At 35.1% G+C, this 21,940-nt stretch overlaps 2 protein-coding genes across 5 annotated transcripts in view; one reads left to right on the forward strand and one right to left on the reverse strand.

Moving 5' to 3' along the window:
• Window positions 1-2,937: 2,937 nt before the first annotated feature.
• LOC122087498 (phospholipase ABHD3-like) lies at window positions 2,938-16,824 on the reverse strand. Of its 4 annotated transcripts, none has more exons than XM_042656757.1 (15): window positions 16,592-16,824; window positions 15,911-16,001; window positions 15,670-15,759; window positions 14,044-14,105; window positions 11,460-11,560; window positions 10,753-10,842; window positions 10,090-10,212; window positions 8,045-8,122; window positions 6,770-6,855; window positions 6,518-6,566; window positions 4,654-4,710; window positions 4,451-4,581; window positions 4,272-4,355; window positions 3,836-3,905; window positions 2,938-3,497 (listed from the first exon to the last, which is right to left on the reverse strand). In XM_042656757.1, the coding sequence occupies exons 1-15, from the start codon at window positions 16,680-16,682 to the stop codon at window positions 3,057-3,059; spliced, it is 1,644 nt and encodes a 547-aa protein (XP_042512691.1). In that variant the 5' UTR covers window positions 16,683-16,824; the 3' UTR covers window positions 2,938-3,056. The 4 variants fall into 4 exon arrangements, with proteins under 4 accessions (XP_042512691.1, XP_042512766.1, XP_042512832.1 ...); XM_042656832.1 differs by having other exon boundaries at window positions 15,911-15,994; window positions 16,587-16,814; XM_042656898.1 differs by lacking the exon at window positions 15,911-16,001 and having other exon boundaries at window positions 16,587-16,814.
• A 229-nt stretch (window positions 16,825-17,053) lies between these two features.
• LOC122073616 (L-type lectin-domain containing receptor kinase IV.2-like) overlaps window positions 17,054-21,940 on the forward strand; it is a 15,350-nt gene continuing 10,463 nt past the window's right edge. Inside the window, exon 1 of the mRNA XM_042638220.1 lies at window positions 17,054-17,136. Within this exon, the coding sequence (XP_042494154.1) occupies window positions 17,054-17,136 (83 nt within the window). The remainder of the gene's footprint in view (window positions 17,137-21,940) is intronic.

Here is a 21,940-nt window from a genome sequence, read left to right on the forward strand (position 1 = left end):
TAGAAATATTTCAAGATACATATATGATAATTTTATTTTCTTAGGCTCCATTTGTTTGCAGTGGGAATTTAAAGGGAAGGGAAGTGAAATTTTTATACTTTAAAAAGGAACGTTTATAGTCATTACCCCATATGATTGTATAAACTACTTAATTTTTTTAACCATATTTAGTAATAATGTATTTTACATGTAATTTTTATTTTACATATTATAGCAAAGGGTTTTGGATGCAAAGTAAAGTGAAATTTTATAACCAAATATGGAATGATTAGAAATTAATGTTAAAGTCACATGGGTAATGATTACATATATTTCTTTTTTAAGTATGAAAATTTCACTTCCCTTCCCTTTTATTTCCCTTACAACCAAACATAGCCTTAGAGATTGAGGCACTTCTCTTTAGGGGGTTGGAATGTAGATGATATGGAGAGACTATGAGAACAATTGAGCACATCCTTCTAGTATGCCCATTTGCAAGGACAATGTGGTTTGGTAGTTCATTAACTTATTTTGGCCCAACTCTAGATACTCCAAATGTACATCTTTGGATCTAAATTCGGGTGGCTTTGGGATCTTATGGGAAGAGAATATGTCATGACATTATGTCTTTTTGTAGCTCCATTGCATGGTATATTTGGTGCACCTACAAGGATTTTTTTCAAAAGGGCTACATGGTCTTCGGTTGATGTTATTCATCAAGCTTCGTGACCCTTCAAAAAGTTGTAGGAATCTTGTAGTGCCCCACAACCAAATAGCACCCCTCATCCGATTGTTCACGTTAAACTGCAAGATTCACCGACTCCATGGGAGCCAACTTCAAGAGGCTTAATAAAGCTTAATTGTGATGCATCCTTAGTATTTGGCAAAACAATAGTAGGACTAGGGAATTCGTGAATGTAATGGCAAACCACTACATATTATCTCTAAACTGTCTCTTTTCACATTGATTTTGATAGGCGAAGCCATGGCACTTCGATAGCTTGACCATCTAATTGTAGAATCTAGCAACAAAGTTTTGATCTCTATCCTCAAGAGTGAAACCATTGACCCACCAATTTCAATGATTCCTATCATCTAGTGTATTACTTTTATGGAAACAAGCTAAGAATCATATACTTTTGCTTTTATTCGAAGGGAGGGAAATAATTTCGCTGATTCCATTACCAGGAGGGCCAAGTCCTTCACGTGTAGGGCTAATTGGCCAATTTCCAATCCATGCCTTCCCAAAGCTTATGATTCGGAATCCATATCATTATAACTTTGTTTATCAAGAAGAAAAAAAGGTCATCTCTACTTATTTGGTATCTTCAACTAATAAATGAAGTGAAACAAAATAAAATATGTGGAATCACTATTATCATAAAGTTTCGTTATTTTTTTTAAACAATAAAGCATCTATTTACCACTTGGACAAATGACATGTCTATTTGGACCGTTGAATAGAGAATGCATGATCAAGATTAGTCACATGTAAAATCTTAGAGTCTAATTCAATTAAATACCTCTTTTTGTATTGACACATCCCTTGTATGTCCATGTCGAGCTATCATTCCCAAGGGTTTGAAAACTCTTCAAAATCAAGTCCTTGTGGAGAATTGGGGAGCTCAGCCCATAAGGTCATCTAGATAATGTCCTATGGTGGTTTTTGGTTTCTTGTCCTCCCTTGGGGTTTCCTTCTTGGGCTTGGTCATCTGAGGTGCCCCTTTTTTTCCTGTTTTTCCTTTGGTTATGTTTGGTTGTAAGGGAAATTAAAAAGAAGGGAAGTGAAATTTTCATACTTAAACAAGAAATATATGTAATTATTACCCATGTGATTTAACATTAACTTCAAATCATTCCATATTTGGTTATAAAGTTTCAATATACTTTGCATCCAAATCCCTTTGCTATAATATGTAAAATAAAAATTACATGTGAAATTTATCATTACTAAGGCTTTCTTTGATATGGTTTCGATTTGTATTTATTAACTATTTTTTAAAAATTATTTGTGATAATAAATTATGGACCACAAATAGTATTTGTTTGGTTACTATTTATAAAATAGATTATATGATAAGAAAATAAGTTTCAGTTTTTGTCTTAAGCTTTGAGCTTCGAGCTTTGAGCTTTGAGCTTTGAGCTTCGAGGAAGAGAGATGATAGGATTTGGGGTTTTTTATTAGAAAAATATAAAACATAGTAAAGTTACCTATTTACCATTGATTTTGAGTATTTTAGCACTCATGCTCATTTAAGGTAGAAAAAATCAACATAAATGATTTGTTGCCACAAAACAAAAATGGCTTGAGAGTAATTTGTGATTTGTGACTTATTTTAATTTATTATAAATAGAAATAAGTGTTATAAATTATACCAAACACTTGTAAAAGTAGAAACCAGTCAAATAAATACAAATAGGAATTAAACCAAAGAGAGCCTAAATGTGGTTAAAAAAAATTTAAATAGTTTATACAATCATATGGGGAAATGATTATAAATATTACTTTTTAAAATATGGAAATTTCACTTCACTTCCCTTTAAATTCCCATTGCAACCAAACGAAGCCTTTGTAATTTTGCGGTTGTGATGGGGCTCGCCTCTGGTGTTGTAATTGTATATTTTTTTTTCTTTCTTTTCTAATAAATTTGATATTACCTATTAAAAAAACAAAGATGGCAGACTTTGAGAGAGAGAGAGAGAGAGAGAGAGAGAGAGAGAGAGAGAGAGAGAGAGAGAGAGAGAGAGAGAGAGAGAGGTCCTAAAACCATTAGTGAAAGATGTAAACAATAATCAAATAAAGTGGAAACAATTTTAAAACCAAAATCAAAACCACAAGCCTCATCATTTGTGATGCTCACCATAGATTTTTTTTTTTTTTTTCTTTTTCTTATTTCATATATTGGTCAGTTCGTGTCTGTCAGGTACATACAATTAGCAACGGTATGCCACACAAAAGAGATGAAGGTTTTTATCGTTTGTATTATCATTTTGAGAAGTCCACAATAAGTTACATGGAAAAAATACTACATAGAAGTTATAGATCACTGAACATTACCAACAGCAGTTTCTATCTTTTAAGCAATGCTGCTGGAAAGATACTTTTGTAGCTTCCTCTTGAAGACAATGAAAACAGCTGAACCCACAATGTATGCAAACAACCACACTGATCTCCTATTCTGTCGCGAAAGTTGATTTAAGCATTGACTCATAGGAGCAGTTATATCATGAGGATACATGATATCAAGGTTGCTTGCTGTATCTTGTTTAAAGGGTTCGGTAGTACCATGCATTGAATCTGTCTTCGACTCTGTTTCATCTTCACACTGCTCTCCATTAGGTACTATATCCTCGTTATTCTTATCATGAATCATCTGCTGCTTATCAGATAAGTCTTCTGCTATCATAGTCTGTTGCTCATCACCCACTGCAGCCACCATACCATCTTCCTTAATATTCAGGTATGGGCCCTGATCAATTGAAGATTCTAAGACAGGGTGCAAAGAAGAGCAGTGTATCTGCAATTTCACAAAGAGCTTGTGGTCAAAATCATCTTGAAAAATCGTCGACTGTAGATAGGATAAGAGATCACATACTGACAGTCTCGTCAAAGTTTCTTGATTGCGCATCTAATAGCATCATAGTTGTTAAAGTGCTAGGCGACCCAAGGCATTGGAGAGGGATAAAAAACTAAGAAAGCACCAACAAGGCGCCTATCAAGGTAAAGGAGCCTCAATGCAAAGGCAACGGCTTGACAACTATGAATAGCATCAAATGCTCAAAATTCTAGTGTCCTAACTATATATGTTACCATTTATTCTAAAACTGCTAAGTGGGCAATGAACATATTTTGCACCTTGTTTTGTCTATGCATATATGGACTAGCATGTAGGACACTGAGGAATTCATCAGTAGCCCTTACCCACCTGCAAAAGAGAAAACAAACCATATTCATAAATGTCAAGAAAAACAAGTAGTAGATGTTCTACCCAAAAAAAAAAAAAGTTATAGATGGTAATCTAATACAAAATTGAAGTTATTGACAGGAGAATGTCTTAAATGGTAACTCCTTCAAGAATCTGATGTTGAAGTTGTATACATGAACGTATTACATACTCAGGTGAATGCAAGCACATCATATAAAAGGAGAGACTGGAATATGCTTACTTTCATACAAAATATCACTACTAATTTATCAAATTATGATTTCCTCAACCTTGAATAACCAGATCAGTTGGAACAATAAAATATTACTTGGCAATGAAAGGAGTGGCAAAGGGTTTATAAAATACCAAAGAGTATCTCCAATTAAACCCTCAAAAAAAGATAGGTGTCCTCCATGTTCTGTGGTAGCAAGGACAATATTTTTGTTTGCCCTACAAAAGAGGAAAACTCAAATAAGATCCTCATGAACCGAGGTCAAATGCAGGATGTGAAATATTTAAACAAAAAGATTAAGGAAGTGCTATACCTGCATTCATCCCATGGAATAGCTTCCCTTGTACAAAGTGGATCATCCAAGGCATTGATGCAAAGGAGTGGCACTGAAACATTTCCCACATAACTAGCACTGCTACAACGCCTATAATATGTATCCACCGTCTGAGGAAACAAGGTCCTTTTTTCAGTAACACATAGGAAAACAGTGTGACAAGCAGGACAAGTATTTGATACCTCAAATTTTGCAACAAGACATGTACCATGGTTGTCAAAGTCCCGAACAGTACGTGCCTGATGAAATCATAACAGGATGCCATCATAAATTCGAACGAAAATGGATATTAATCAAGTTTCATTAAATAATTTTCAATTTCAATATTCCATTTCTAGCCCAGCCTGCTTTCCCAGTCCCTATCATAAACTTAAAAGTGCTTTTGTCTCATGTTTTTCTAGAGAAAATATTTGCTACCAGATTGCCAAGAGAATTATTTATCAAATAAGAAAAGAAAGAAACAAAGTAAACTATACACTTAGTCCACATGAAATGAATAAAAAGTCTATTAAAATTTAGTAAATAAAGTACGCCTACAACAGGACAAACAACAAACTGAATAACTTTGATGGTCTATAGTTACTGCATGATCCCACCACAACTTCGAAAAAATAAGAGATAGAAAATCATATTAAAGAAAATGATGATCTCAGGACATGCTACCCCCCCCCACCCCACCGCATTTTGGTATGAGTAAAAGGGCATGCAGCACAAACACTGACAACCATCATCCCATTCCCAATCTTCACCCAAAATTTGACAATTATTGGGCTATTTCTGTAAGTTAACATGTCTTTTCATCTCCAAACCATACAGAAAATCTGGTTTCCTACCTGTTAAACACAAAACAGTATGTCATGCCTATCTTGGCAATCTGTTCTTCTCATCCTAGAAGAAAGGATCAACTTCTAGATGAAACAGGGAACCCTTGCTGGGATAGGACAATTATTAAAGAACAGGAATTTCTTCGAAGAAAAACAAAACTCCTAACTTTATTTACCTAGAAATATACTAAATATCCCGACAAAAAGGTAAACTATTAGTATAAATTCTAAGGAATCTTGACTATTAACATTCAGTAATCCACATAAAGGTTCAATTAGTTGTTTATTTTACCAAAAAGTCATGGTTGTGATGGCACCAAGGCGATCCGTGACAGTTGCAAACTGTCACCTAGGCAAGATCAAGGTGCCTAATGAGAGCACCATATTTCATTAAAACATGTCCCATTCTAGATATGTTTCCATGTTCTTTTCTTCTATTTCCTCTCTATCATTTCTTCTTATTCTACTTCCTCTTTTCTACCCCTTTCCCCGCATTTTTTTAAACTAAAACTTGTCTGGGCGCCTAGACGTCGCCTTGGACATGTCTGTCTGGAAACCTTGTCGCCTAGGAGGTGCCTAGGTGATGCCTTGACAAGTGACAACTATGTGAATTTTTGAAACTCCTATAGAGAAAGCAAGAAGGAAAAAAATTTGAGCGTCCCAAGAGCTGGAGGATCTGACTGATAGATTCAAGCATAAATCTCTAAGTCCTGCCCCACGTAATCTTGTTCCCTGGTTATAATGCAACTTGGATGTTCTGTGCAATGAAGAAATGAAACAGAATGATAAGAACTCATATATTGTCCATGAGAGACTGAATAGACCTTACTATGGACTTGAAGTATCTCGCAGCATAACAGAAAATAAATCATGACTCAGATAAATATTTAATATATTACATAAATTTTGGTACATAGTAAATACATAATTCCTTTCCATACTGATAACTCAGGTGTAAACCCGAGAATGCTATTTTTCTTTGGCATAGAAGAGCATAATTTTTTATTTTCATTAGCCATAAAATGAATTAAGTTCCTTTTTTCCCCTTCAAATATGCATCAAGGGCTGAACTAGTTCATATACCCACTCGCTCATGATATAAATTGAACAGATTAAACATTATTTAGCACCTGCACAAGTAAATTTCCTGTTTGTTCATGCACTCATTAGATATCACTAAAAGATCAGCTGATTTCCAAAAACCATAAGAAGAAGAAGCAACCTTTTTTATGCCCTCCCAGTTGCCAAGCCGAGAATAGACTGGCTGATGTCTGCAAGAAAATGCTTAGATATTGTTATACAAATTGTGCACCCAAAGCTGGACCATAAACAGTTTTAAATTAAATTACAAACTCATTGATGACAGAAGATTGAACAGTCACTACAACTATCAACTTGAATTGAATTAACACCCTTCCACTGGATAAGAGATTTAATGTCAGAAGACTCAAGTAAGAAGGCCAAATGGACATACAATTGGGCGTAACCTTGTAGTCCAATGGTAAGAGCTCTGTCATATAATCTTTGCACAAGCCTGCGGTAAATGAACCTGTCACAAACCTGCGATGCATTTCAACATACAACAGCAACCCATATCAAATGTGCAATCAGCAGGTCTGAAAATCCTTCAACAACAACAACAAACTCAGCCTTATCCCAACTTAACGGGGTCTGCTACATGGATCCGTGCAAAAACAAAGAGGTAAAATGAAAGTTGGAGAAAAGAAATTAAAAGGTCTGAAAATCCTTTAATGTCATATAAACAGCTAAACACATTGTAGCTTTGAAACTAATTACTAGAGACTTATATAAGGTCATAGCGTTCGGATTTTTTTATGCATTTCATGAAAACAAATAAATATTTCAATCATGAACCAGTTGTGAAATTTTCTTTTTCTCTGTGTTCAGAGTCTAGAACAGTATCTGTTAGCAAAACATGGAATGGAAAAATCATGAAGTCTGAAAAGTCAGGGAGAAAACACAACTATTTAAAAACTGGCTTTCATACAACAACAACTCAGAATTCGGAACTCAGCCTTATCTTAAGTCCCAACAGCAGCCTCTCAATATGGAATTATGGTATATATGATTTTGTGAAGGTGATGTATATAAGGAAACCTAAAATTATTTTCTCTAGGGACTATAGCACAGAGTTAGTGAAGGCGAATTGCTCAGAAGTGTATCTGAGACAGAATTGTTGAATTTGTAAACTGGCATTATTTTGTAGGATTCCCATTGTACCCAACACAGAGAAGACTTCAATGGTATTGAGAACAAAGACAATTAATCGGATTTTATGACACTATGGATGTCGGATGTCCTGTCAAGCTCATTCTCAATTTCATCCCGGAAATCCTGGAGTTAATATCAGGTTCTCCACGCCTTCACTAGACATTTTTCCAGTTGGCAATCCTCGGAAAGATCTTGGGAGCATATTTTTCTTATTTTTATCTTTATTTGTTGTCTCTTAACAAGCTGGGATAAGGCTTACTGAGTTGAATTGATGCCTCAGCTCTTATCAAAATTTCTAGAGAACTAAATATACAGTGATTAATAAATTCTTTTCTGACCTTATACTTTTTTTATGGCATACTAATCCACTCACATTCAATTATAAGGTCCCCCCCCCCCCCAAATGACATTGGCAAGACTCTTTCTCTCTCTTCAAAAGTGAAATCCATTTTTCAAGACAAAAAGGGTGAAGACTTTGTCAGCTAACACTACACTACATGCACGGTGCAACACTAACCAAGAGGTCCCAAGGAGAGCAAATGGCCACGGCCCCAGCAATGGAAGTATTACCCCCATCTTCTCCAAGATATTTTACCTGAAAGAGTAATCATATTCCAATTTCAAAGTACATTGTCAGGATTAGAATCTAGAAGAGAAGTGGATGCTGAATAGATATAAGAGAAGAGATGGGCTATACATGTGATAGTTTCCATAGAAAAGCTAACAGTGACATATTATAAATAAATGCATTATTTTTTTATTGAAAATTACAAACAGTTAAATTTGAAAGGTATAATATAAACTTGGAAATAATGAGTAGTAAAATTAGGATGGCTTTTGAGAAAATAAAATACTCAGTCCATCACTCAAGGAAGCAAGTTCTGATGCCAACTTTCTACTCACAATTCAGATGGGGATATCCACCAATTCATCAACACAGAAACAAGAAGATAGTAACTAAAATTAGAACAATCTCAATGACCAAAAACTTCCCAAGGACTTCCCCTCCTAATAAAAGTATTAGAAACCTCCTTGGAATCTCTTGAGATATAGTTGATTTACTAAGTTGGGAGAAAGACAGTGTGAACAATGACTGTCTGGAAATCGGGTTGTAGGAGCATGTAGCAATTATCTATTTTACGCTAAAAATAATAGTAAAATAAGAATACCACTTCAATATAATGACAGAAATTAAGAGCCATTTGGATGGGTATTAGACATAGAGGGGATGACTAGAAAGTATGTGATTAGAGGTTATGAGAGAGAGACCAGTCAGAGAAATTACTACTTGCCAAATGTTAGCAAATATCAAGTAACTCCTGAGGCAGTCGATCCACTTTAGCAGGGTCGGGAAGCACAAAAAAGGCCATAATAGTGTATTTTTTATATTCCACAACCAGATTAATGGAGAATCATTCCACGCATCTATTGGTCATAAATTTTAGAATCAATAAATAGTTAGATGCATCATTCAGTTTGATAGCAAGAATTTGGACATTAACCGAGTCCCCAAAGGGTTTAGAGTCACCTATTATAGCAAAGCAGGAAAGGGATATAAACACCAAGGAAAGATAACAGATAAGGTTGCGCTCACAAGGTGGACAGCAAATAGTAACAATAGCCAACAAAAATTAGTAGTAATATTGAGACACTTCTCAAAGCCAAATGCAAATCATAACCAGAAGCTACAGGGCAAGAGAAGACCAAATTGCAGAAACCAAGTAAAACCCAAATCACAGAAAGAGAAGGCCATTACACATGGGGCAGAAATTGCATGATTGCCCTGAAATTTGGGCCAAAACCCTATGGCATGAGGAGAGAACACCGGAAATTTTTCAAAGGGATCTAACAAGTAGAAGTCGATTTCTTGAAAAATCCTTTTTGAACAAAGATTATAAAGAACTGCAGAAAAAGAGGTCCGATGATCCTGAAACTAAGATAAATCACCAGAAGAGATAGTGAAGCAATTCTACAAAATTTGGACAGATTCCAACCATGGGAGGATGTCCACTAAAAATTCAGTTCCCATAAGGATTCTTGGAATCGATCCACCATAGCAGAAAACTGCTCAAATCTTATCAAAGAGTGGTTGATTGAAGACAAATACTCCTCAAGCATGATCGTAGCAGACAAGACTGATTGGTTTGAAGAAACCACAAGGCTGGAAACAAAGGCTTGATTGGTTTGAAGAAACCAAGGCTGGAAATGTCTCAAGGTTTTGTGCAAGATGCACTATATAGCCATATAAAAGAATGAAACATGAAGTGATTTAATTTTGATGCTGCTCACATGTAGACAAGAAAGATTCCAGCAAGCCAACAAGTAATGCAATTCAGAAGGAGGAAAGGTAACATGACATAGTGACGTAACAAAATAAAACTATAATTAAAGAACTGCCTCTTTGTATAAAGAGGGAAATAAATCTAAAAAGATGGTAGCCGGCTACTGGAGTAGTACCTCAAACATTTCACAATCTAAGTAATGCTTGAAATCATTGTCAATTTATATCTAAGACTTCAGCTCAATTGAATCCACACCAAATTATCAACAGAATTTACATACCAAAATATTGGCACCAATACTCGTTCCAACAACAAATACAGGGGCTTGTGGATATTCTTGATGAAGATAGTCAATGACACTGCGTGCATCCTCTGTCCACCCCGCATTATAGATGCAATCAGACTGCCCAAAAATATACAGAGATTTCATATCAACAATAGAAATGAAACGGGATGACTAACATAACTCAAATCTGCAAAATGCAAGACACCTTGTTGATCATTAACAGTAACAACAGTAACTGAACAAGAAACCATAATCCAAATTCATTGAAATTTTTGTACCAGTGCATCACTGCAACAATAAACCCAAAAATATAATCTGCGTAATTTTTGTAAACAGCAGATGCAAAATATGGTCTGGTTGACAAACCAATATGAGCTTTCTGACGGACACGGAAAGCATTCTTGGATGCAATGAGCTTAAGATTAAAAAAGGTGAAGCCATAATGAAGATTCTGTGATGTTTTTCATTTACATGTCTGTTTCTTCTATGGTCGACCAGTATAAAAATCAACTTCAAATTGGATCAATTTCTCCTCGACAAATAAGTGCTTGGGCAATAAAATCCTACCTAACTGAGTACTGTTTCTGAAGAAGCTTATAATAAGAAAACACTCAACAACATACGATAGTAGAGGCTAACTTCTAGCACGAAACTTACAGTAAGTGAAATTCCACCCAGTCCACGATGGTTACTAACAACAACATTCCAGCCACGTTTTGCCATCTTGAAGACAAGATGCTTTATATACTGCAATAAAAATCATAATGTCGAAACAGTAAGTGAGCAACTGGAATAAATAGTCTTTTTTTTTATAAGAAGAATAAATAGTCTTTTTTTTTATAAGAAGAATAAATAGTCCCAATGTACACATAACTAGTAAAATATTAGGAAATAGCAAGGGTACAATGAGCATTGATCTGAAGCAGTAAAAAAATAAAAAAAAGACAGGGACTGCCTGGTCTCAAAGAATTTCCCTACCAGCTACCCCAAAGTTTAAATAAACCTGCAGCCTGCCTACTTTCTGAATTAGGAACTATCAACATAACTTTTAAAAGTGAAAGGGTTGAGAAGAAGAGGAAGAACATGATTGTGAAAGAGAGGGATGATTGGTCAGTTCACCACTGCCTTTTTCCCTGATATCTTATTTTCCATAAAAGACAGAAATTTAGTATTCTCAAAATACCCTAAACATCTTATTCCAACAGCCAAGTCAAATGATCACTTGATATGGTTAGGTGAAGCAGTTTCTTGATCTGCTTACTAGGAAAATCAGTAACCATGAAATGTCGTAAATCCTAGAAGCACTGAACCCACTTGGTGACAAAATCATGGAAAGGGCTGATGATGTAAAATAGAAGACTTACAGCACATGAAGAATCACTTGATAACCCGGGAATTACTAACACAATAGGAGTTGAATCATCTTTAGAGATGGGATTATTCTCACAGACACCTTCTTTTGAAACTGAAGAGTATGAAGACATAAAATTAGAGAAGCATATATAACCTAATGAATTCACAATAGCAGAGCTATGAAATCCTCCAAAGTTCTAAATCAAAGATCACATGCAACTATCAAATAACAAGATAAGAGTTGATAGAATCTGTGTCAAAAAGGAATAAAGATAAAAATATCATTTCACTTCTCCAAAGTAAGATCATGACACACATACAAGTTGGTGCTTATCCAAGTAAAACATTCATCATAAACTGCTGCTTGAAAATAAAATAAGGTCTATGGAGTAGTCTTAGAAAGTCTAAGAAACTAAGAGCCATTAGTAAGCTGACCAACTTTAAGGCTTGAGAAAGATTAATCCTAGATGTCTACTGCAGAAAGAAGAAGGCTGAAAGCACAAGGGAAAGCATACAAACTAAAATCAATTAGTGAGCTATTATAATGCATTCAATAGTTCTATTTAGCAGAAAGGATTCTTTTGGCATCATGAAAATAGAATTACAGTTGGTTTTAAACTGGTTCTAGACCCTTCATAGTACTACCATCAGTGGTCCAGAACAGCATGGAACTTTTCCTCATTGTTGGTCCAGTTGTTTCAGTATATGTTCATTTGATTTTTCAAAGAGCGCTGAGTCCTTGACCCTCAAGAACTATAATATGCTTATAAAAGTCACAGATGATCATAAACCAGTCACTGAATTTACTGACAAATTAATCATCTAAATTTTGCTAACCATCCAATGAAACACCAAATCGAGAGTGACCCTAAAACCTTAATTTATGTTTCGTTTTAAGTTAGGGAAAACATTCCCTTGAAAAAAATGACCCTAACCCTTGCATTTGTTGCATGAATCGATCATCAAACAAGTTGTAAGCTCAGATTGAAAAGTGTTGTATGGTAGAACTAGAGGTAAGTTCTAAAAACTCAAATTTTTTTTTTTTCTTTTTGCTAAATCCTTGTTTTTAAGTCCGTGTTTTGCAATTAATCACTAGACTAAGAAAAAACATAGTGAATCATAGCATCAAACATGATTCACAGCATGAATCTGAGCAACTGTATATGATTTTTCTCCAAAAACAGAAATCTAAAAGAATGGGAAAAAAAATTTTGATTTTCTTGCAAATAATGAAGACTGGTGCATCAGAAAAAAACACATATGAGGTCATTGAGATGAGATCTATGACCAGAATAATTTCAGTAATTTTATATATTTTTTAACACACACTCACACACACTCACACACACACACACACACACACACACACACACATATATTTTCGAGAAAACAAATTTATAAAAAAATGCAAAAAATTATGATTAATTGATGCAAATGGGTCCAATGTGGTATGAGAATCACATGTAACATATGAAATACACTATGGACTTTGATTCAAGCATTTTTTTTTTTCTATCTTTATGTATTTAAAATTTTTATATTTTCTGAAAAAAAAATATGAAAAAATTAGAAAATATGAATAATTAATGAAAATTGGTTCAATGTTGTTTGAAATTTAGATTTGAGATACATTACAGAATTTGATTGCCACAATTTTTATATCTTTTCTTATATTTTCTGGAAAAAAGTATGAATTTTTTTTGCTGCATTTTGTTAGAAAATTACATGTGGAATGTAATATATGACAATTACAAAAATGGGTAATTGATGAAAATTGGTTCAATGTTGTTTAAAGAGACATATCGTATCGAACAGGAGAGCATGTGTCTAAGGCTACCTTCCCCCCCTCCCTTCTTCTGGGGGCCTGAATGTATGAATAATCAGATGTATTGACCTTATCAAATTTAACAATGTCATGCAAGATTTTTAGTTATTTGTTCAATGAAAACTATCAATTACGAACATTTTGGCTTTTGGAAGGAGCAAATAAGTTAATTAAAAGAAATCAACAGTGTTTTAAGTCCAAGGTGGCAAGGTTACTAACTCCCCCTGGGTGAGGTGCTTATAATCATGCTACTATAGCAACTGATACCTCGTAATTGGAATTAATAAAGTAACAGGAGCTTGCATTCCGAAAACAATTCACTTGAGAAGGCACCACATATATTGGAGACTAAAACCTAGATATTTAAGAATATATCCCATGTGAATTTTTCCCATTTTTTAAGAGGGGACTAAAATACGAACAAAAATCATAGAGAATAAATGAAATTCTAGAAAATTATGGCATGGAACAGCAATCACCCATGGTAATTAGAATGGAAGGGATACCCCGAAAATAATGATAGAACACTTGGAGTAGTTTGACAAAGAACATCATGATCCACACATTGGTTTTAAATCACCAACAAGGTTTAGCATGTCATAAAAATCAAAACCAAATATGGACTGAAGAATGACCAGATTTTGCAGAAGAACGAAATTTTGTTTTTATACTTGGGGAAAACAAATGGCATGCAATACCAATTCCATTGGACTTTCAACAACCAATGATCCACTAAATTTTAAAAATAAAAGAAAATTTCCATGGCATACCATCACAATTCAGGAGCCAATCCAAAGCAATAGTTTCACCATCAGCTGCAAGGAACTTCTGCCTGAGAATCAATATTATTTGTTAAATAGGAAACATGGATTGTAAATCTTATGCACACATACTATGCACTAAGCAAGAAGCTCTGCTGACTAGAAGCCATATAACAAACTAACATATATATAGAAAAACATAGGCCACCAAAAATTTGACTAGGATGCCAGCTAATTCTTAGCTGATACATTTTTTGAAAGACATAATATATAATCATTCTAACTGAAAATGAAGAAATTTCCAATAAACTAGGTGCTATAACTGTCAAAAGGTTTTTCAGTTCAAGTGTCACGGATATTAATCCATGATGTTCAAAATCTATCTATGCTGAGATGCAACTAATGAATGCCCTTTTCTTGAGCACAAAGAACACTTGAAAGCTGTTGAGCTTCTAGGGTTTTAGGTCTCATTGCACTGTTCACATGAACAGTGTCATGAAGTGTCATGAACAGTGTTCACAGGTACTGTTCACATGAACAGGAACTTTATTTTCTTTGGTTTTATTCCTTTGTTTATCGGTTTTGTAACAAAAGCAATGCATCATTGTTTATCGCCATGTCTATTCCATTCTAGAAATGAATATTTTACCACTTATTGAATGCCTATTCCAACATAGTTCAAGAGGCAAGCCTTTACATCTGAGGTACCGAACGATTAAAATACTATACAATGCTGAATGGTCAACTAAGTAGTCTGTTTATTTATTTATTATTTCCCAAAGGAAAGATGAGTAGCAGTTAGGGTCAGCTGGAAAAGGACAGGTTTTTACCAAAGAAAAAAGGAAAAAGACAGGTTTTGCACTAGTCAATGATTTCCTCTCCTAGATTACTCTTCTAACTTTTGAGTAGGCCTTTCTTCTTCTCTTTTGATTAAATCCTTTATTTCTTTTGGAACATTATAGTCATGATTAGGGTCCACAAAAACTGTAATTGTAAGCAAGATGGTGAGGATTAGCCGAGGTGAGCGTAAGCTGGTCTGGACACCTTGGTTAACAAAAAAAAAAAAAAAAAAACGCAAGATGCTCCCAGAGATGACAAGGAAGTCATATTAATTCCAAGCAGAAGAAACGACTTAAGCAAACCATCAAACAAAACACATTGGAAACTCAAAAAGCATCCACCAGCCAAAGTTACACCAGCATTTCTGAAACTAGTCCCACTATTTTTTTTTTAGCCAACGACGGGTATCCAGACCTTCAGCCTGACTAGTCCTGTAGACCTATGCTGACCCCAAAACTGCATGGACCAGGTCATATCAGGGTTGAATGAGAACCACTCAACTTTCACTGAAAGCAGTGAAGAGCACTAAACACTGAAAGCAGTGAAGAGCACTAAACACCCCTGTGTGAGTGGCCCCAAGACTCAGAACCACACACTTCCTGAGACAAAGGTCCCTTGCCAACTCCGCTATGGTGCTACCCCCTTAGGGTTTGAAAAACTAAACCCACAAGAAAGAAGAAACTTTTGGTAAAAAAAAGTAAGGGAAGAAGGAATTGCAAAACCAATTACTGCCACTATGAAGCCAGCATTTTTTAGCACAAAAATAAAGATTCAATATGCAATTCAAATTTTTACCTTCTGTAGCTGAAAACAGGGGGCCTGCCATGGATGTGTAGAAACAGAGTTTGCAAGTGAGGACTTGAAAGCCATGGAGTAGCTAAATACCTGCACAATTGAAACTTTTAAACAGTTAAACAGGGGAAAAAAACTAATCCAAAACTAATTACTTACAAACTAAAAACCCAAACCCAAAATCCATTGACTAATTAGTTAAAATTTATTAGAAAAAGAATTAATTAATAAAAACAAAAAGGACCTTCCACGAAGAATTTTGCACTTTGAAGCTACAGCCTCATATATCACCGAGCTGGAATTGAACGTCAAAGACACAGGATCTCCTCTAAATCCTTTCAGAAGATCAGTAATCAGATGAAATTCTAAAAATTTATAGAGGAAAATAAACACCAGAAAAATGCACCCATAGACATAAGTGGAAATGGGTATCAATGAAGCTGCTTTCAAAAAAAGCTCCAAAGCCAAAGCAAAGGTCTCTGCTGCGTCCAGGCTATCCATGGCCATTGCTCGATTAGGAACTCTGAAACCAAATGCCTTAAAAAGGCCTTGAATGACGATACCTCTTAGGCAAAACGGTCAACCAATTTTTTTTTTTTTCAAACTTTTGATTCAAAGTTGTCGAACGGAGTAAGATGTAAACATAATGTTTAATTGAGATGTTTTGTCAACTGCATTATTCTAAGAAATGTTGAAACGACTAAGAGACGTTAAGTCCAAAGTGTTCTTGGTCAAACGCAGTATCGCTATTACTCTAATGCCCTAGATCATGTGTGAGCGCTGTTGGTAATGGAAAATGGCGGATGAAGGGTAGGTTATCGCCGCCTAATGACTCAGTCGGGGGTGGATTGAGTCTCGGCTCCCTACCATGGACAATGGGGATTAACATTGAAGAATTTGGTAACAGAAAATCATATTACCTCACCATTCCCAATAACCTGTTTTTTGTGTGCTTTAGACTTTGAGGAGACGCTTGAGGGAGCCAATGTGGGTAGAGATTTCGCCGGAGAAGTCATTATCGGAGAGGTAGAGGGGGTTGAATTTGGAGGAGTTGGTGACGGGGAGGATGAAGCCGTTGAGGCGGTTACCGTGGAAGTGGAGGAGGCGGGTTGAAATCCTCTGCAATTCTGATCTCGTACAATTCCGTGCAATACCACATTCAGGCGGTGACACGTGTATTGATATCAATACAATGGTCCAGATCTGGTACAACTAATAAAACATTAAATCAATGAAGAGGCATTTAAATCAGATCTGGACCATTGCATTGGTATCAATACATGTGTCACCCCCTGAAGGTGGTATTGCACGGAATTGTATGAGATCGGAATTGTAGACGATTTTTTTCCGGAGGAGGCAGAGATGGTCCAAAGAAGAGAGAGAGTCGATGGGGGCTTACAGGTTCCGAGGATGGGAAGGAGAGGGAGACGAAACTGCCGCTGCGTCAGCAGGACGCCTTGCCATAAGGAGGTGCAGGTGTCGACTGATGCCCAGTTGCTAACAAGGTTGCCATAGGTGTCGGTTTGTACTAGAAATATGATGAGTTTGGTGTCGTCGATGGGTTTGCCGTGGTTGCTTCGTAGCAGAGATGCCGATTCCGGTGAGCCTCGGCGACGGTGGGGAGAGAGAGATGTGTAGTGAAAATCGTGCGCGGCTGCACCAGTGCAGTGAGTATCGGACAGTGGGGAATCCCTTGGGGCGGGTGCCCAGATGCTCTCAGTCATTCGACATTCACCGTTGGTTGCAAAGGATGTGGATGTTGAGAGAAGCGTCAGCATATCATCAAAACACGGAATCAGGAATCTATCGATCTAATTGGTTATAGATGGAACTAGTCCAAGGACATTAGAATTGGAAGGGCCTATTTGATTTTGTTTTTCCAGTTTTTGTGTCTGGAAATAATTGAAACGATTTTTTGTCATTTCTGTGTTAAGATACAATTTTTGGAATTGCCAAAAGGTATTTGATTTTTTTGTTTCCTGAAACGTTTTCAATAATGTAGTCGAGTTCAAGACATGAATGAAAGTATATCGTTATAAGAATGCAACTCACGAGTAAAGGCATCATGTTGGAGTAACAAGTATGCTTCATGGATATGAGCTTCAAAAGGATGAAGACAATCAGAAACTGTGAGCTTCGCCCAATCAGGTTGGAATTGCCGTATTTGGATAGTGAGAAGTTTCAACAATGGGTTGGGATTTGGGTAGGTCGAGTGAAATATCAGGTTTTTCACAATTTTTGTCGCTTTGTTTCTAGAAACAGAAAAACAAATCTAAGTTGTGTTCTCCATTCCTGTTTCCAGACACAGAAATAGACATAAATTTATATTTCTATTTCAAAAAACAAGTGAACCGAAACAGAAAAATCAAACGGTTTTTGGGGTGTTTTTCAGTTTCTGGGCACAGAAAAACAGAAAAAGTGTTTCTGGAAACAAATTCAAACGGGCCTCTAGCTATATTTGATTGTTAGGAAATAGATTGATTTTTTTTTTTTTTTTTTGAATATGAAGAGAAAGAGACATAAATCAATTATTGTATTACCATGATTTTTTTTCTTATGTGAAAACAAGAAAATAGTGCATTTATCCCAATGATCAGGCCCTCTATCACACACTGTGGCCTGCCATTTTATGCTATTGGGCATGCATGATTGCCTGCCATGTGTAGTCAATGCCCCCACAACTGCTGTCATATGCGCCTATAAACGCACAACATGCCCAAAAGAGGCATGACATATGAAAAGATGCTTAAAAATATATTGACCATTTTAATTGTATAGTCCATTATGTGTAGGGTATTTTTCTTCAAATATTCAATCATCTCTATTAATAAACAATCCCATATTTTCAAACAATTTGACAATTGATAATTCTTTTCCATCAAATACTAAGAAAATAGAAAGGTGATTTTTTACACATATTTTATAGTATCCCATAATACCTTCATTGTGGGTAGCCCAATGTGAATATTTATAAGTACTTAGGCATCATCTCCTTAATAGTTAGTTTTGATGATGAATTCTACTCAAGTGCTTAACATTGTGGGTTTTACTTAGCTTATCTATTTTTTTTTTCTTTCAGAAAGGACAACTTTGAAACATGGTCATGGATTGAGTTTTCTTGAATTCATGAATTCAGGCCACTCGAGAGAGGGTAGAAAGGCACGCAAGGTCTCTTCTCCGTCGAATCCACATAGTGAATTCATCATAAGGCTCAGAAAAACTTTGCCCAAAAATAATTGACTAAAGTGTGTGCACACTTCACACATTGAAGTTCAACAAAGATGAATGGTCTACTATGGAGTCTACTTATTCCTTTGTTATTTTCCAAAAAAAATTAGGAAGGCATTTACCAGTTAAGGTCAGCTGGAAAAAGACAGGTTTTGCCCAAGTCAATGATTTTCCTATGCTATAGATGAATTTCAAATTATCACATTGGAAACTCAGAAAACATATCCTCCAGCAAGGTCTCTTATGTTTATATATCTTATATTAAGATCTTTTAATGAAGAGGTCAAGATGCCCAGCCCAGTCTGAGCAACGGGTTGCCCAACCCACATGTTTGTTGCTGGATTTACTACTACTGATTTGGTTTATTTTTAATAAATCTTTCATGAAAAAATGTGTCTTTCCTTCAAATCTTCAATCGTTTGATTCATATGGCTAAGGATGTACATGAGCACTATACTTTCCATAGGATTTAAATAAATAAATGTTAAATAGAATATATGAAAAAGAATGCACCATTACATCAGTAGTCACTATGAGAGTCAATAAGAAGACACACATGTGCATAAATAGTTCTAAAATAAATTTTCTAAAAACAGTGGTGCCAACAGCTACCTATTTCAAATCAAAGTAAAAAAATTGAGTCAAATGTTGTTGTCTTTTCTTCTTTTTTTTTTTTTTTAAATAAGTTTACTCATATCAGAAGCCTTGTTGAGCTGATTTTCTTGTTCCTTATTACTACTTTATTTTCCCCCCTTTTACCCTAATTAGTGCATGTTGAAACATTCCATTTTGTCATTCTCTATATGCTGCTAATATCAATTTCTTGATCCTTATTTTCCAGTGCACCCTGAACCCTTCAAATTAATATGCCTGATGTCATGCTTAGACATATTAAAAATGTATTAAAGGCCTTGGTGAATATTAGACCCTCTTTTTGTAGATATCTAGAGTATATTGCCTGAAACTCAAGTACAGAGAGAGAGAGAGCCATCCATATATTTATGTAACTTTAAAACATCAACAAAGAAGCTAGAAACATATAGAGAGAGATTTATGTAACTTAAAAACATTAACAAAGAAGCTAAAACCTTATAGGGAGAGAACCATCAATGCATTTATGTAACACAAAAACATCCATGCATTTATGTAACTTAAAAACATCAATGCATGCATTAAACACAAGCAATTCTATCATTGTAACCATCCAATTTACCTAATATATATCATACTACTATTAAAAAGTACGTACTCTCTGTCTTTGGTATACTTTTTCAAAAAGACAAAAAAATCATTGACATCTACCAAATAAAATTTTCAAATGACCAAAAAACCCTCAAAATGGAAGATGAAAAAAATAATAATTATCACTCTCTTTAAACATGGAGGAGAAAAGGGGAAGTAATTCTTGCTATTAGTCTCTCTCTCTCTCTCCATATTTAAATCTCTATAATTATTAGAAAAAAACTCACTCATCCTCTTTGATAGGATAAAAAAAGTGGAGCACAAAGGGGGGAGGGAGATATACAAAAAAAAATTATCTCTCTCTCTCTCTCTCTAAACGTGGAGGAGAAAGGGAGAAATAATTATTGCTATTACTCCTCCCTCACTCATCCTCTTTGATAAGATGAAAAATACCGTTGAGCACAAAGGGAGGGGGGGATATACAAAAAAAAAAAAAAAAAAAGATCCTAAAACCTCATTTTTTCAAAAAGACAAAAAAACCATTGACATCTACAAAAAGAAAATCCAAATGACCAAAAAACCCTCAAAATGGAAGATAAAAAAAATAATAATTATCTCTCTCTTTAAACATGGTGGAGAAATGGGGAAATAATTCTTGCTATTACTCCTTAAATCTCTCTCTCTCTCTAATTATTTTAAAATTCACTCATCCTCTTTGATAGGATGAAAAAAACGTGGAGCACAAAGGGGGGAAGATTTACAAAAAAAATTATCTCTCTCTCTCTCTAAACGTGGAGGAGAAAGGGAGAAGTAATTCTTGCTATTACTCTCTCTCTCTCTCTCTCCATATTTAAATCTCTATAAATATTTTAAAACTCACTCACCCTCTTTGATATGATGAAAAAACGTGGAGCACAAAAAGGGGGGGGGGGGGAAATAAAAAAAACAGTTTCTAAAATCTCTCCTTCTTTCCCTGAAAAAATCTATCCTCCCATGGTAGTAACATCTCTCTCTCTCTCTCTCTCTCTCTCTCTCTCTCCATATTTAAATCTCTATAATTATTTTAAAACTCACTCATCCTCTTTGATAGAATGAAAAAAAACATGGAGCATATAGGGGGGGGGGGTATACGAAAAAGAAAAAAAAAAAAAAAAGCTCCGAAAATCTCTCTTTCCATCTCTTAAAAAATGTATCCTTCCATGGTAGTAACCTCTCTCTCTCTCTCTTTCTAAACGTGGAGGAGAAAGGGAAAAGTAATTCTTGCTATTACTCCTCCTTAAATCTCTCTCTGTCTCTCTCCATATTTAAATCTCTATAATTATTTTAAAAAAAATCTTACTCATTATCTTACCCTTCAAAATGGAAGATGAAAAAAAAGAAGTAATAATAATAATAAACTCTCTATAATTCTCTCTCTCTCTCTCTCTCTCTCTCTCTCTCTCTCTCTCTCTACTCTCTCTCTCTCTCTCTCTCTCTCTCTCTCTCTCTCTCTCTCTATAAACGTGGAGGAGAAAGAGGGGGAATAATCATTAATTATAATTATTAAGTATTAAAAAGGATAAAAAAAAGAGTAGGCACATAATAACCCACAATAATTACTACTCTATTTTTTCTCTCCTCCAAACCATCGCATCCTTTCCTCTCTCTAATAATAAATGATTGAATTTGAATATGCTGATAGATGCATTGATTGTATAATTTTAGTTTCAGTTTAAAGGGAATAGAAATTTTGGTGTTTTAGGTTTTCTGACGCTTCAGTTGATGAATCAGAGAGCTTCGACATTATTTTTCTGCTTGATTGGAAAAAGAGGAAAAGAATAGGTATGGTCATGTTAATTTTTTTTGCTGCATTTATAGATATATG

This window comes from Macadamia integrifolia, chromosome 1 (assembly GCF_013358625.1).
Source record: "Macadamia integrifolia cultivar HAES 741 chromosome 1, SCU_Mint_v3, whole genome shotgun sequence".
Lineage (NCBI taxonomy): Eukaryota > Viridiplantae > Streptophyta > Magnoliopsida > Proteales > Proteaceae > Macadamia > Macadamia integrifolia.

Bases quoted from the DNA above. Each gene is read 5' to 3' on its own strand.
- LOC122087498 (XM_042656687.1), bottom strand. From the start codon at position 16,173: ATGGCCATGGATAGCCTGGACGCAGCAGAGACCTTTGCTTTGGCTTTG. The intron at 6,856-8,044 runs GTTAGTGTTGCA...AATGCATCGCAG, and splicing joins GCTCTCCTTGGGACCTCTTG to GTTTGTGACAGGTTCATTTA. The intron at 4,356-4,450 runs GTATAGCACTTC...CCTCTTTTGTAG, and splicing joins ATTCCATGGGATGAATGCAG to GGCAAACAAAAATATTGTCC.